The following is a 16,904-nucleotide window of genomic DNA, read 5'->3' as shown; positions in this document are numbered from 1 at the left end:
GAAACATTGAACCTGCACACCGTCCATTAGCGGTAATGGTTCTGTTGTGACAGGTTATGCAAGTGCTTTGTGTACATAAACAGCCGCCAGTAAACCCTTAACCCTGTGCATGGGAGATGAGCGGGCTGCTCTCTGTGTCTCTCACCGTCTCCTACCCCTCCTCATCTCTACCTGTCTCCTCCCCCCTCCGCCTCCACCTCCTCCCTGGCTCCAGCGCCTCTGAGGGGGGGAGGGCCTTCTCAATTTCCCTCCTGCCCAGAAAAATCAATATTGGGAGGCGGCCTGAAAGACCTTTCACAGGAGTATTACAGCACAGCCCGGCACTCCGATAAGCCTCCTGTTACGTTCTCCCGGGACGGGGCTGGCCAGGCCCAGGCTCCCCACCTGGGGGGGAAGGCATTCTGCTCCGACCGCAGGGAAGAGCGCCATAAAGGGCAAGACGTAGATCACAAGTCTATTGGTGTGGGCTATTAGTAACCTTAGAGTCCCTGACCTGTGACTAGGGTCCTGTGCTGATTCCCACACACACTCACGGAGTGGGAGGTAACGACACACACACACACACAAAAAAAAAAAAAAGAGTTTATGACTATAAAGAGCTTTGTCATGCATTGAAGAGAGCGGATAATGCACCTCTTTTGGGTTTTGTTTTGTTGTTAATGTATGCACCAACGCAGCAGAGTGAGGAGCAGGGCCATTCACTGCGTCACCGTCACGACTGTGGCAACCCCATCAGACCCTCCCACAAACACAATCAGTCATACTCGGACCACACACACACACGTACGCACACCTTGAGGAGACTTTAAAAATGATGTGGTGATGTTTAGCACGTTGAGGACATTAACTCATTAAGTCATCAAGGCAACAGTTGGAAAGATTGCTCTAAAGCTTCAACACTGTGTGGCTTTACCTCTCACAAAGTCACGCACAAATGTGTCGAGGAGTCACACAGTTTGTCTTTTTTCCAACAAAACAATGGCACACTGCATTAATCTGGGTGGTGCACCACACTGATCTGTGAACCAGGCGAGCAACCTGTCAGTCTGTCATTAACCATAACAGCTGATCTAAAGAAAATGACTTCTGTAACTTCTGAGCAACCTGGAATCCATCCATCCATCCATCCATCCATGCAGACTTCATCCTGCTCAGGCTCATGGGGAGCTGGAGCCAATCCCTGCTGACCCTGGGCGGGGCCAGGACACACCCTGGACAGGCTACTAGTCCATCACACCACACACACTCACATTCATAACGAGAGGTTTTATTTATAATTTTAAGTCACCAAATGACGTCACATGCATATTTCTGGCCTGTGCCAGGAAAAAGACTGCCCAGAACAAACGCGCACTTGGGGAGAACATGAATATTTCACACAGAAAGGTCCGGACAGTGTTTTCACCCAGAGCCTCTCGCTGTGAGGCGAGAGAGATAAGCACTGTGTCACCACTGTACCTCTGTGTGGTCAGTCTCGAATCCATCAAAACCAATTGTTTCCAAGCGCTCACACCTGGAAAAAATGCTGATACCAGTATTGTGTATCAGTGCAATACAGCAAGTATTACTGGTACTCGTACCCCATTTAACTCGGTGAGTATTACGTGAAATCATCTATCAGCAAACTCCTTAATGCACCTTAAAAGGAAGGAAGACCTTACGTGTACATTGCTTGTGTTTTCTTACGTATCTGTGGGCGACGTTGCTGATGCATAACGTCACGAGACGAGAGCAGCTTAAAGACATGAAGCAAAAATGGGAAAGTAGAAGATTTCCCAATCAAATTCCATCAACCTCCCACAAACATGTAACTAATATCCTGAAAACACATGCATCACAGGAACACACGGTCTTGCTTTGTGCATCAACACATCTGAACAACAAACAGCCCGCATCCACATACCGTCCTCACCAGTTGTGATTCATGAAGACATAAATGTGAGGAGAAGTGCGCACTAGCAGAACAGCCCTGTGTTCAATCTGACACATGCAGGCACATGTTGCTGATGCAATTTGGAAAAGTCTTTCAAAATGTGTAAACAACACAAAGGATTACAATTTGCATTACTAAATAATTATAATTTGTCCAACTTATAAGTTGGACACAGTGGCCTCTAATTGTGATTGTTTCCACAAACACGGAACCATTTGAACCTTTGCCACGCAGCGTGATGTCCCTTTGTGCTTACTGTTTGTTCTTTAATGTTGGCAGTGAAGCCTTTCAAGCTGTTGCTACTTGTCAACAGTTGCATTTTGTGTTGTTCTTGGACAAGGACTACAGTTAAATCCTTTTCTCAAAGTGACTCCACTTGAACCGCTCTGTGTCAGAGTTATTTGCTCTTAATTATTTATCTAAAATGGAATCGGAGAGGAAACATAAGCTTATATTTGTCTTTGCCTGAGACAAAAGCACCAGTGAGCATAATTATTTGAAAAAACAAACAAAAACTGCTTGTTTAAACATTTATCCAAATCACATTCATGGATGCATAAGGGACTGATCCATCAAGTGAGCACACACACGGTGCCAACACCCTCAAGGCCAACTTTAACTTGGGCTTCAGTCACAAAAACAAGCAGAAACAACCAAAAAGAAGAAAGAAGAAGAAAAAAAGGTTAACTTAACGTTAACTTAACGTTCTTCCTTCATGGGTTTGTGCAGCTGGGAGTTCTCTGAGGGAAAAGGATGAGAAAGGCTGACAGGCGGACTGGGAGACCTACTTTCATAGTGGCTGTCTTGGGATTAAGGTTATTTTTTTTCACTGAATCGATGCTTTCCGTCAGCAATGACACATAATATACAAAAAGTTCAAACCATGCAGTCTTCACATCCCTGGAGATGAACCTGTTGTTCCAGGAGCTTTTAAACATTTCACTCTAAAGGCTGTAAATTCTATTCAATAGGTGCTTAAATCAGTCTGTTGGATTTGTTCGGGGTGTTTTTTTTGTCAGACTCTGCATTGTCCCTACTTCTGTTGGGGATCTTTATGGATGGACTGTCAAGGTAATTCAAGTTGTTAGGAGAACTGCATTACAGGATTACTGCTTTATGCTAATGACATTATCAAATGTTTTCACCCAAAATGTTTCATCATCCTCTGTTAGAAAGACTCAACGTTGAGCTGCTACTTAATTTAACTGCTTCACATTGAGAGGAACCAATGCCAACTGACCAGTACCAACGAAACACTCTGGTATCTGGTGAGAATGCCCCCTTGTTGCCTCCTGATGGAAGTGTATTGTTCTAAATTGTCCTGTGATTTTCCCAAGGCCTCCAGATTGTCCTTAAATGAAGAGTGAATACAACACTGTGGTGAACACGCCCGGCACTTGTTGGAATGTGTTGCTTATGTTATTCATAGTTTTCAAGTTTTCAACAAGTTTTCACTGTTTTGGCATTCATCATGTTCTATTTTTATTGGAAAAGCTCTGATGTTCTGTAAAACCTCCAAACGTCTTTGGAACCAGTCCTGTGTTAACACCTGCTGCTGGAGACCTTTTGCCAAAGCTCTCAGGTCATCTTCGCTCATCTTTGTTTACTCTGGCACATTCAAGGCATATAACCACTTCTATCTCACTCGTTTTGGTATCAGATTATGTGTCTTACAGCTCTGGTTTTGCAATATTTTCATCAATCATCACAATCTGTAATGGGTGTCATCTTCACTGCCAACCCAAAAAGTGCTGCCAGGCTATGATTATTAAAACTGGTCCTTAGGGTCACAGGAAAGGTCAACGAGAAAGCGTTTCAACTGGCATGATGGACAGCACCCGCGTGAGCTGGGAAGCAGCTGTGCCGCATGTTGCCCACGTTGTGTACGTAGTGTGTGACTGCCTGAGGTCAGTTTGGCACGTTATTAAAGGCCTGATTCAGCACGCCCATTCACAGCAACGCAATTAGACACTTATCATGACATATCAAAGAACAATAACGTTTTCACAACCTTTCTGTCGCTCATCGATAGAAAAGTCAAAACACAGGTCAGCATGTCGAGCGTATTTGGTTTCTAAATAAAGCCAGAAGCGACAAATCAACATTTAGTCAGAAAGTTTGTTTAATGAACAGTAATCAGTCATCGTATCATTTATCAGATGTTTGTGGTAAGCCAGAGCTTCCAGACGATTCTGTGCCCCATTGTTTTTGAAAAAAAATGTGGCAGATGTTGAAATATTTTACTCTCATCACACACTCATTCCCCAGAGGCCTGCGTGAAATTACATATCTACGAGCACCTCCATAGCTAAGCTGCTGAGCTATTTCACCTAAGGCAAACTGAGCATGAGTGTGATTCATTGCTCCATTTGAGAGGAAATTTCCCAACTAAAATACCCCAATAATGCACAAGAAGCAACCAGCAACAGTTGGATACATGTACTTTATTCATATTTTATATATGTTTGTTTAAATTTATACAAAAATACAGAATACAGTAGAGTTTTTGCCCAGAATACCAACCGGGCAATAATTACATTTGCAGTTTTGGCACCCAGATGTATTTCCTGCCTAGAGCCATTGGATGCAGCCACTGAAGCGGGATGGATTGGACCACTCTTGCCCGAATGCACTGTTCAGGACTGCTCGCTCACTCAGACCACACATAACAACCCACTCAGGAATAGTAATTAAGGGCAGTCGTTCTTTCTGAGCAATGCATGAAACTGCTCACGTAGTTGCTTGTGGATATTTGAAGCTCTCACACGACCAGGAAAATGGGAGACCATGTAATCTTTTTTTTTTTTTTTTTGCATTTTTTATAGTTTTATTTCACAGCTTAGACCTGTTGCAGCTCATTATATTCATAGACTATGTATAAAAAGCAAACTTTTGACATAGTTATACCTTGTTTGTTAGTTTGTGGCTACACGAGCCTTTTGTCTGTCGGAATACTGGGCACTGCATATAATAGTCGTCACGTAGAGAAGCACAATCTAGATGAGGAGAGAAAGTCTCAGGTCTAAACTGCTAGAGAGATTGCGTACACGCCATTGTGGTTCAAAAATGCATCTTTGAATTGTGAAATTTGACCAACACCAAAGATTAACGGTACGTCACTACAACACAAACTCTGTTGGAGAAGTACAGTAACCACGGACGACGACGAAGACGCCAACGTGGCACAGTTTTCCCTACAGACTCGGGTCTAAACTGCCATGGCACAGGTAACGCGTCACCATTACCAACATCCTTTTAAAAATGCATTTTGGAATCAATAAAATTATGTTGCAGTTCAACATAACAGACAATACTTTACCTCACCGAGGACTCCCAGCTATTGATGCCGAGGTACAGTTGATCTGAGCTATATGAACACCAATGTGGTATACTTTATTTTTTTTAGTTTTTTTTTTTAAATACAGTTTTAGTTTTGCACAATACACCACTGTCTCCTTTGAGAAAACATCCTCACATACAATCCTAAGTACTCAGGAAACAAGCAGTTACCAGTTGAAGTGTTTCCTACAGGTCAACATATGAAACGTGGACAGAAACCGCACAACCACGCCAGTTTGCTGTGGCAGTTTTGATATACCAATACATACAACTTTACCAAAAGATTAGATTGCAAGTTATAACTGGGCACAGGTCAATCCAAATAGCTGTGGTATTTTTTATTTTTTTTTTCCATCTAAAAAGGAAATGGACCTAGAGTTGTATATTTTGGATATACGAGAATATTGTAATCTACCCGGCAATCATCACGCCGCTTTCTATCACACATAAACAGAGGTTTTTGCCATTTACACTTGACTCAGTCTCGCTAATCAAACAAGGCACCCACACACACACACACACGCACGCACACACACATACACATGGGTAAAGTACAACGTAAGACCACAAATATGAAAGACAAACAGACGTTTGTGTTATTCTCAGCTAGTCGCCAGATGGGCGGGGTCACAGCCAGCGTGCCCTGTCACTCTTAACATCATAGCAATCCCACTGATGCCTGCAATCAGAGACTTTGGGTAAAAGTAAGAACTACATAAGAAAGAATGCAACGGTGTGAAAAGCAATTCAGATCTATATTTACCTGAAGCTAGTACCAAGAAAGTATGTCAAATCTGGACCAAGAAAAATTGCTCATTTCAAAAAGCTGGGACAGGGGCAATAAAATATTGCATCAAATGTATTCTGTATATACTATATGATTGGCTCACCACTGTGTTAAAATGTGTTTCAAAAAGAAAAAAAAAAAAAAAGACAAAAAGATGGAGCTGAAATGACATTAACAGAAAGTCGAAGCATCCTTGGGCAGCACTGCATTAAACAGGTGTGGTCGAAATCAGTGCACGGGGGCATTAACACTTGTGGAAACTTCCGTCTGTGAATGCAGTTTAACACAATCATGCAAACAAGAACAAAGTTACAGAAATAAGAAGCAGACATGCTTCCTTAACATCTCTTGAAAGGGCTTACTGTATGTATAATGCATTGCAAGCAAACTCACAAAACATTGCACTCAATGAGTAAATCAAGTTAGAAATGATGATTTTTTTATGTATAACCTAATAAGAAGATTCAATTGTAGGTGGTGGATTTAATAAGCTCATTTTTCTTTTAAACCTCAGAAAGAGTGTTTTATAAATGATGTATGCCACATTTTAAAATCCAATAAACAACAGTAATTCACAAAAAGAGCAATGTCTGTAATGGATAAAGTTACGGTTCAACAATACAATTATGAGGTGAACAATATATGATTATATTCAGCCCAACTGCTCCGTCAGCTGCTTGTTTTTATAATGATTTATAATCATTTAAGGGATTGCCATTTTTGCGTTGTTAACTGGGACTGGCTTGAAGATGAGGATTTAATTAATATTACTGGAAGGAAGAAAAGATTAAAATGAATATGATCATCTGAAGATCCAGCACCAATAATACTTTATGTGCCTTGTTATAAATTGTCTATTAAATTTTTATGAACATGTTTTTTGAAGATTGCGTTTGGTTTAAGAACTCTGAAATGTTTAAATGTCTGTTAAATAATGGATGAGGAGCTACAGAGGGTCAGGACCACCCATGTTATTGGTTTTTGGTGTGGGAGTCCAAAAGTTTTTACCCGTTCTGGTTGTCCATACATTGTATGATAAAGTATTCTGTCTGTCTGCTTTATGACCGGATGTTTGCAAAGTGGAAAAACCTGAAAACAACAAACCATAAACAGGGGAAAAGGCTGCAGTCCAACATCCAAAATACTTCACTTCCAAACTTTTATCTCATAAACACCTTGGATATATTATTACTGCAACACGATAATGAACATGCCCCTGTCCAAATTTTGTGTTGCAGAAATTTCTCTTTCAACACTGGGTGTGTTGTCAATGTGCTTCTAAAAATAAATTAAGGTTTTGGGCAATTTGCACAACATAAGTGTTTTCATTCCACATTTTACAAAACAAGCCATAACTGTGGTTTTACCGTTTGATTGATGACTTATAGAGATGAACTGCTTTGTTGGACTTTTACAAGATATCTTAAACATTTAACTAAAACTGGCTTTTTTCTATGTGCCTCCAATGGGACGGAGTACCACTGAGCTCCAGACTCATCAGATCTGGGAGAGAACTTGGCAAAGAGTGCAGGTAAGGACCAATAAACATTAGTGAGCCTCAGGGCTCCAGTAGTTGCTTTTAGCTTAACCACATGCGGACCCCCAACAATCAGCTGGGCAAAAAAGAAAGAAATTAAAGCTTCTCACCTTTTTTTTTTTTTTTTTTTAGTTAAAGTCCAATTTTAAGGCAAAAAAAAAAAAAAAAACACTAAAATTGAGGGGCCATCAAAGTAACCAAGGTACACCAGAACAGAAATATCATCCTTGAGTATTTCTAAGTATTTATAAATGTGCGAGTGGCCTCCGTCAGGTTGTCGATAATTAGATTTTTATTATACCAGAAAGCTGCTGATACTGGGGGGGGGGGGCAAAGTCAGAGTGAACACAGTCTAAGCTGGGTGGGTTTGATTGGATCAATGAAAGAACAGTCGAAAACAGACAAACAAAAAAATATATAAGATGATATATATTTGTAAAATTGGATCATACAGTTGTGTTACGTCTTAGACAGTGTCAGAATTTTGCAATTTTTTTTTTCTTCTTCTTGGCCAACAAAAGAAATCTCCAATGTAACAGTTTGGACCTCAGAAGCATAAAGCGGAGACAAATTAAAAAAAAAAAAAAAGAAAGGCATTGTCCGACTAACGTTCTCTACGGGAGGTCCGTTATTTTCTTTTATGTACCTGACAACTATATTCACCTTATAAAACAAAAAGAATAAAACAAACAAAATCATTCTGGACCCACAGTAGTCATCCCTGATGCTTGCTGGGAGAATGTCATCGCAGATTTCAATATTCTACAGGAAAGTTAGTCAAAGCAGCATATTTTTTGTATACAAATATTTTTTGTCTCCATGTAAGCACTTCACCCATTCTACATCACCCACATCATATCGTAAATATCCACAATAATAACCTACAAGGAAGTTTTCACTTGTTCAAGAATACGTTTCGGAGAGTTTATGCATTAGTATACAGACTGTTCTTTATATGTGACCCATTAGTACAAGGTGCTCGTAAATGATTGCTTGAAACATCTCAGTGGTGTGAACAGCGGCAGCCGGGTGCCGCCGCCAAATAAATAAACCCACCATACCCTCCTGTGGGTATGAGAACCAACAAGACCACGCGACTCCACCGCGGAAGTTCAACGCTTGTTATTCTTTGGGGGATCCCGCACCGGAGGGAGGCTGTGGGGCTCGTTGAGGATGTGATAAGCATGAGGGTCACCGGAGGTAGTAATTCACGCCTCAGTTCACACAAGGAAGATCACCAGCATCAGTCATTCTCTATCCGTGACAGACAAATGGGGAAAGACCGGAACGAATGCAGGCAGACTGAAGAGAGGCAAAGTCTTCCCCAAAAAAGTTGACAATGCAGCAGGTTTTCGGAAGGGGCCAGAAAATCCAAAGTTGGGGGGGGGGGGGGGGGGGGGGGGATATGAAGAGGGGACAGAGGGCGGCGTCTCTCAGTTAAATTCTCAAAATCCTTTTGCTTTCTTTCCAAAATCATGGGGTTAATACAGCTTAGAAGAAAGGCAAGCTTGTCCACACGTGATCTGGCAGGATTTTGCCAGGAGAAACATGGTCTTTGCAATTTGTCATCATGCCGTCATGAATCTGGAGAGCTGTCGAAAACAGGCCTTTCGCCTCGCGTCAGGAATTCAGCTTTGGGTTTGTTTTCCACCTTTGGACACCAGCAGAAGAGAGGGGTAGAGTCCTGGAAGAGAGAGGGAGTCAAGAAGAGAGGGTTTAGCTTAGGAGTGGCAAACATAAGGACTGCGTGCCAAAAAAAGGCCCAAAAGAGGCTCAAATCCGGCTAACCAAACTACCAGGCAAATTGTAAAGAAAACCCTGATGATTTGCATCCTGCATCTTTATGTGAATCAGCAAGTAAATCAGCAATCTGGTCAATAGCAAGTAGCACAGAACACTCAAGGTTCTCCAGCATGTTTCTTGATTTTTTTTCTTCCTTCACTGTAATAAATGTCAAGTCTTTCTTGAATTTCATTTTAGACTGACTTTTTGTCACAGAAATAGTTTGTGAGGCTGTCCTGACTTCCTGTCTGAACTCAAGCTGTCACTTTCCTTAATGCTTGACAAACCCACCCCGATCAATTGAAATGTGACGCTTGATGATCAAAACCCTTACAGGGACTAAGAATTGTTTTTTTTTTCTGACTGACTTTAAATGATCTGTACATCGGTGAGTGCATGTACTGTTGCATGCCCCACTTCTCTCGTGACGGTGTTGCATTTAACATCTCCACATCTTACCAAATTAACTGAAGAACATCGATGGGTAGAAGCATTACACCGTTTCAATGACGTTCAGCATGTTTCTGTAATGAAACACACCACACACATACAAAAAAAAAAACAAAAAACAAAACATTAGGCCACATTATCCTGCAGAAACAACCTTCAAAGAGCAAAGCCCCACATTCCAGAACGAGTTGGATCATTTTAGGTGATGCCAAAGCCAATTTCAAAGTATTTGAACAATCCGAGCATGCAGATATTTGTTTCTTTTTTTCCCCCTCTGGAGAGAATAGACTGCTGCTACTGACAGAGATGGATCACTTCTCTCATTTCTCCCATCTCTCCTCTTGTAAAGAGTTCTGGTTGATCTGTAAAGAGTGATTAACCCGGGCATCAGTCAGTAACAATCACATGCCTGTGCCTGATATTTTGCTTGGCAACTTGCTCAGTACACACGAGCATAAAGCAACATTAAGCTTTGGCCGAGTCAGAAGTTTCTATTCCGGCAGAGATTGAAACTTTTCCGGAAACTTTTATACTAAGTCAGCATAGAGGTCACGTTCGCATGAAAACAGTCTTTCAGTAGCACAAAGTTGAGGTAAACTGAGGAGAAAATAAAGTATCTGTGCAGCCATTTGATCCCCGAGAAATTAGGAGGTTTCAAAACAGACTGCAGCGCTGCAATTCCCAAAACATCCCTGTGTGATGGTTTCACCTCATAAAAATATCAAGCACCACATTCATCATTCAGAGGCATTTCTCCATGTTCAGCCTATTGGAATAACTGATTTTAGTTACTTCTTGTGTCCCTTCTCAGATGCAATGTTGCAACGTCTTCGGAGAAACGTTCAAACGTCTGAATACCAAGTTATTTTTCTGTACAGTCAGAGAAAAGCAGCCTACTTTTCTGATATCTCAGCATCTAGTGGAGGTGCAGTCCCTTCTGTTCCTGTGAAGACTCCACTTTCTCCGGGATTCTCTTCAAGATCATCCCCGTGCCTCCGTGATCTGACCTGCGTGGGACAAACAGCTCACATGATGATACCTGGAGGTCAAAGTGCAGTCTTACAAAACAATCCGAGGGCAGCTGAAAGGCCGCTGCTAGCCGCTGTAAATTCAAAGGGGAGGACAGCACTGCCTGAAAAGAGAGAGGACGCCGCCAGAGAGCCGTATCGGTGGGGCATCTGAGCGACTTCTGCTCCCATCAAAGGGTTGAAGGTCAACTCACCTTCCACACGAGCAGGAATGCCAGGGCTAACAGTGGAATGAAGAGTAAGGAGAGAAGGCTTCGCTCCACCACCTCAGGCAGGAGTCTCGGTTCTTGACCTGTAACAACACACCGTTCAGAAACGCGTTAAGGACGCAATTCGAGACATGCTGATTATCCCTCCAGCCACACGTTTCTTTTGAATTCTCTGATTCAAAACGGCAATAAATTCGTAATCTGCACACAGATTACAGGCTCTTGTAAAACTAGTATGACAAGTAAATCAACATCGGAGTGACGGACGATTATTAGATCACTGAAACAATTTCCATAATCATCAAGAAAAATACAAAAACAGGTGTTTTTAAGGAAATAGATGAATAAGTGTGAAGGTGGAGAATTAGTCACACATGCATTGACAAAAAAAAAAGCAACAATGGAGAATCCATTTTCTTTTTGATACAACTAAAAAGAAAAATAGCTATTCATTTGTGTTGGGTGTCCTTTCATTCCTGCATGATTATGGGTATAAATGACAGCTAAGGTAAAGCTTGTGTGAGCCAGAGGGCATTTCAGATAAGTGCTCACTTGCCACCTGTACACAAAAACACACACGTAACAATTAACGAGCAAGTTGTTTCTTGCTGGAGCGTTAATGCCCTGCTACGACGAGTTTGCAAATATTTGCCTTGCATAGTTCAAGTGTTAAGAGGCAAATCGTGGTGAGAGTTTAAAGAAGCACACAGACGGAAAACGCCATCCAATGTCAGGACTGGGATAAAAGAAATGTGGTGAAATTTTCCCTTAAGGCCGTCATTAACACCTTCTGCTGTCTGCCGAAGGCTGGTTACATTCCAGCTGGGCTGGTTTAACAGGAATGATTATTTTTTTATTTTTTCCCTAAATAAGTTCAGAAGAGTCAGACTTACGCGCTGTGCAGCCAGTTGGACACTCTCGGTCTTCACTCCTGGGAGTGGGTGGCGCTGAGGGCGACGGAGGACAAACAAAGGTTGTGGAGTTAGACAGTGTGGCGAGGGAAGACAGTCACCATCGGACGATGGGAACACGTCATTGTCGGGTGCTATAAAGTCACCTTAGCGTCACCTTTTCTAGATTCCCCTCACACAACACCCAAAAAGAAAAAAAAAAAGACCTGATCCGACCACTCTGGAGAAGAAAAGCCGAGCGCTTGGGAAGATTGGAAGATTGCTCTGTAATCAACACGTACACAATTGGGTTTCGGCCCTTTTTTTCTCCCCTACCCTTTCACATGCGCTACCTTGGGACGTCTCCTCTCCCCGGTCCCTGTGACTCAGCCGCCTCTCAATGGGCCGTCGAAGCACTGAGACCGTTTTGAGGTTTTATCTCACAAAGTTCTTGTGAAGACATAATGGTCGCCGGATTAAAAGCTTCTCCAAGCGGCCACAGGAGATCTGCCCCGAATAGAGCCCGCTCACAATGGCTACCGGAGAGGGGGGCGGCGGCAGCGGTGGCGGCGGCTTCACTACCAGAGGCCAGCTTTGGACTGGAATGCTGCTGCTTTCAGAAAATATGTGACCTACATCATCGACCGCTGCTAATGTGCACTCTAATAAAACACTTAAAGAGCTGCTCTTAAACCAAAAGCATCGTCTCCAGCGGTATTTTGCAAGAAACAAATTTGTTGAGTTTGTTTCAAACGTTCCACATCAAAGATTTCATATCCTCCAGCCTGAACAGAGTGAGAAAGTTTTTATAGTAGTTCTTTGCAAAAAAAAAAAAAAAAAAAAAATCCCACAAATTAGCAGCTCTACTTCTCACCAGAAACCATTATTGTTACTCTGAATCTTTAATGAAAATATGTTTATTAGCGGGTAGCAGACGCTGAAACTGTTGCACTTACAATGTGAAAATCGCTCACAATATATATAGAGAACATGTGGTCCGGCAACCTTATCCATCTGCTGACAGGATCATGGCTGATAAATTCATTTTGACCTGACCTGAAAGAACCTGATATGATACGAGACTTACAAGACGTTCTGATGGAAAACAGAGCCTGTGTGATGTAGCTCCGACTGTCGATTTAAACGTTGACCCCTGGCAGGTGCTCACAACTGTAAATTACTCAGACAGGAAGTTGACACTTTTGAAAATGACCCAGTTGTTAGAAAATCTGCACAGACATCGAGTTGGACCAGTTATGCAAGTCTTTTTTGACACAGAAGGATGTTCTTTAATTTTATTCAGGCAGATAATTGCTAGCCACGCGGAAAAGATTGATGGTACTCGTCCACAAGATCCATCAAGTTCTCACATCCCGCTCATTGGTAAAATGGAGAGATTCAAAAACCGCACAGCTTATTTCTCACCTCAAACGTTTTCAGAAATACCACTCGCTGAACTGTTTTTTGCTTGGTAATTTTGAAGTTAAGTCATCCAGAAAAGCAATCCAACTTCAACATCTGTCCACACAAATGTCTGTGCACTTGCCGTCAACGTTTACGGCATTTTATTTGTTGCAGCATTTGTGTGTGTGTGTGTGTGTGTGTGTGTAGTCTCATTACAGAAACAACCAACAGCACCAACTGGTGGCCTGGCTTGCTGGCTAGAAAACCTCCACAACATCAGCTCAGGCAAGAGAACACCATAGTGACCCGCAGATCTTTGGCCTGTTGTTTTACTGCAGTGTGGTTCAGTGTCCAGCACAACACAACACAACACAACACACCAGATGGCTTCAACGCAAGTCACAACTGTCAACTACATTATGAGAAGAAAGAAACAGCAACAGATTCAGATGCAGTTGATTATATACTTTGGAACGGCTTCAACCAACAATAAGCATGGATGTTTAAATTAACTGACACGTTGGGAGTCCCACAAAACGAACCACACTGCATTTAAATTTGTTGGCAGTGGAAAAAAATCTCGCGAACTCATGTGCCCTCCGCTGCAGCAGCGACAAACACGCTGCAATCAGCCACAGCTTTGCACCTTAACCCAGTCATGAAGCATGAGATGCAGCTGTTAGAAAATTAAAGAAAAATGTCTTTTTTAAAGGAGAGAGAGAGAGAGAGAGAGAGAGAGAGAGAGAGAGAGAGAGAGAGAGAGAGAGAGAGAGAGAGAGAGAGAGAAAGAGAAAAAAAAGCAGTTCCTTTAAGCACATGTCGGTGAACTGTACAGATCTGTTTGATCGTCAGTCCAAAACCCAAACACACTGGGTTCAAAACCATAGAGTTTCACTTAAAACAGAGACTTCAATTACTGCCCAGCTGGATGCTAATGTTAGTTCAGACCGGCTCTGCCTTGGGTTATGAGAAGCAGCCCGAGAAAATGACACAAACAAAACCAAAGCGATTCTGGCCTTGAAGCAGCGTGCCGCGATCATTACGCTGACGGGAATTTGACCGCACAATGCGTGAATTTCCAATCAACACAGGAAACCCGTTTAATAATTCAATTGGTTTCATTCCAAATCCTTAACTGAGATTTTCTCAGTGTCTTGCTCAAGGACACTTTGACATACAGATAAGGTGAAATGTGCGGATTGAACCTACAACCGACCCGCTCTAACAACTGAAACACGGATTCAAGTCTTGACAGCAAATATTCACCTTCTGTAAAAGTTTGCGTTGATGCATCGAGTGGCGTGACGGGACAGGGAGGAGGATGACAGTCGTATGAATCTCCTTCATTCTTCGCAGCTATAAGGTATTCTTTCAGAAAGTCAAAGTATCGCTCGGGCTGCCACCGCTCTTCCCTGTAGTGGCACTCAAATTCATACATGAGCAGATCCTGTAAACAAAAAAAAAAGAAAAGAAAATGGTGACATGAAACTCTCCATTAACAAGATTTCAAAGTGTCTTTTCAGCAACAGTGAACTTACCACAGGACCCAATTTGAACCGCAGGTCTTGGAGTATTACAATGATTACACTAATGTCGTTTCTGTTGGACGATATGTTTCCAAACTTATGCGCTAAATCGTGTAAGCTCGACTCCAAGGAGAAGACGTTTAATTTCACCCAACACATCCCGCCCTAAGGAAAAGAGAGATAAGTTAAAGGGTTGCAGATCACACACAGATTTGATCATTCGCATTTATCAGCTCACAAAGTCCACACCATTCTCTTACCTCTTGTTTTGGAACGTAGTGCACAGGAATTTTGTAATCTTTGGGAATATTGTGTTTCTGTAATGAGACACAATCATGAATCACAATGAATGAACTTTATTTTATCTGAAATACAAGGACTGAACGATCCGACATGTGATGCCAGTGAATCGCGTGTTCATCTGATATCAAACAAGCTTCAGTGGGATATTTTTAATATTTATTTGAAGATGAAATGGATTAAAAAAAAAAAAAAAAAAAAAAATCACATTTCAGTTCGGGTTCCGAATTTGGTCAGCAAAGTTGGTTACAAACAATGAATCACTGACATTGAATTCTGAAGGAGTTTCTCAGTTTAAATGCTTTGACGTCATCATTTCTGTTTCAGTCAAAGACAGAGATAGAGTCACATCCCCTTCGCTACAAAAACCAGAGTCTGAACGCCCACAATCTGTTGTTCCCTTTATTAACCCCTGACCCCGACCAGAACCACATACAGTCTCCTCCTCTGAGTCTGGTTCTGCCGAAAGTCTCCTCCTCCCATATTGTGGTTTATCTATAATCCAATTCATATATGATACCCTGTTTAATTAAAATGAGGTTAATATTTTCAGCTGGAATGACAGTGCAGCATTGTTCTTACCAGAGTGAAGAGTTTGGAGATGTCATCGGTCACGGGGCTGACTTTAGCTGAATATGAACTTATCGTAAGTATGATCAACAGCAGGAAACGGACACAGACGTGTATCCAACTCTGAAAGACAAAAAGTAAGAATGTCAGTTAGTCATGTTTTTTAACTGGTCACCGAGTTGTTTTTTTTTTTCATGGCTGAGAATATGCTTGCAATATATCACTTCCACAGAATACAGAATGGTGCACAGAGAGCATATTTTGTAAGAAAACCAGCCAAGATTCCTTGAGGGACTTTACATGAGCAACCTCATCATGTTTCAATAGAATTTGGAAATCTCTACTAAATAGTTTTCAATCCTTAGAGTTTGCTCTTTTTCCATTTTTCTGCAAAATCATGCTTAATGGATTGCAGTAAAAAGAATAAGTTTAAAAAAAGATGAAGAAGGAAGAAGTTTGATTCAATAATCAATACACTTGATTGAACCAGTCAAATGTCAGCAGTGACATAGTGATCAGCAACAGGCCAGCAACTTATTTTTTCCTTTAATCACTTGTTGGCAACAGAGTGGCTCCTGTCTGGGACTGATATACTCACATCGACTGGAAAAACTGAGAAACCGTCAGTACGTCAGTTTCATGAAAGGGCACTTCAATATCGGGACGCTGTTTTCACATAAAATAACAGAGGTCTAAAAACAATGCTGCATCTCAAATGATTTTGGACATCAGTGACGACGCAAGAAAACAATTGTTTTCACAGGAGCTCTGTCCCTGCAATAGGCTGGAGATCATATACAGGACTGTATCATTCAGTATGCTAGTAAAGTTAGATTTGGTCTGCAAATCCCCCAGATATGACAGGTAATAAAATGAACAACAGGGATTGATGCCATGTTGGTTTGCTGCAGTAAAAATAAGCAACACCCTTGTGTGTATTGTAGATTTGCCCGTGTTAACTCAACCATCTTAATAACCATCCATAAAACGGCAACAATAGCTGGCTTGAGGTGAAAGTTGTTGTTCGGTTGCTTTGAAGTAGCAATGAGTCAAATCCTCAAACGCGCCGACTCAGACTGGATATCAAACATGAGCGCTGGCCTGCAAACTGCCCCTCCTGACTCTGAAACCAGCCCACTGCCACAGCCC

At 41.8% G+C, this 16,904-nt stretch overlaps 1 protein-coding gene across 1 annotated transcript in view; it reads right to left on the bottom strand.

Annotated features, from left to right (window-relative positions):
* Positions 1 to 4,682: 4,682 nt before the first annotated feature.
* The window catches only part of kitlga (kit ligand a), a 32,548-nt gene continuing 20,326 nt past the window's right edge, over positions 4,683 to 16,904 (bottom strand). The window contains exons 2-10 of the mRNA XM_030096927.1: positions 15,768 to 15,878; positions 15,146 to 15,202; positions 14,898 to 15,050; positions 14,626 to 14,806; positions 11,959 to 12,012; positions 11,051 to 11,148; positions 10,726 to 10,835; positions 9,838 to 9,902; positions 4,683 to 9,280 (exon numbers count right to left, since the gene is read on the bottom strand). Coding sequence (XP_029952787.1) covers positions 9,872 to 9,902; positions 10,726 to 10,835; positions 11,051 to 11,148; positions 11,959 to 12,012; positions 14,626 to 14,806; positions 14,898 to 15,050; positions 15,146 to 15,202; positions 15,768 to 15,878 — 795 coding nt within the window. The 3' untranslated portion in view covers positions 4,683 to 9,280; positions 9,838 to 9,871. The remainder of the gene's footprint in view (positions 9,281 to 9,837; positions 9,903 to 10,725; positions 10,836 to 11,050; positions 11,149 to 11,958; positions 12,013 to 14,625; positions 14,807 to 14,897; positions 15,051 to 15,145; positions 15,203 to 15,767; positions 15,879 to 16,904) is intronic.

Source organism: Salarias fasciatus, chromosome 7, assembly GCF_902148845.1.
Source record: "Salarias fasciatus chromosome 7, fSalaFa1.1, whole genome shotgun sequence".
In the NCBI taxonomy this organism is placed as follows: Eukaryota; Metazoa; Chordata; class Actinopteri; order Blenniiformes; family Blenniidae; genus Salarias; species Salarias fasciatus.
The sequence above is the reverse complement of the archived record's forward strand: the minus strand, read 5'-3'. Positions and strand labels throughout refer to the sequence as shown.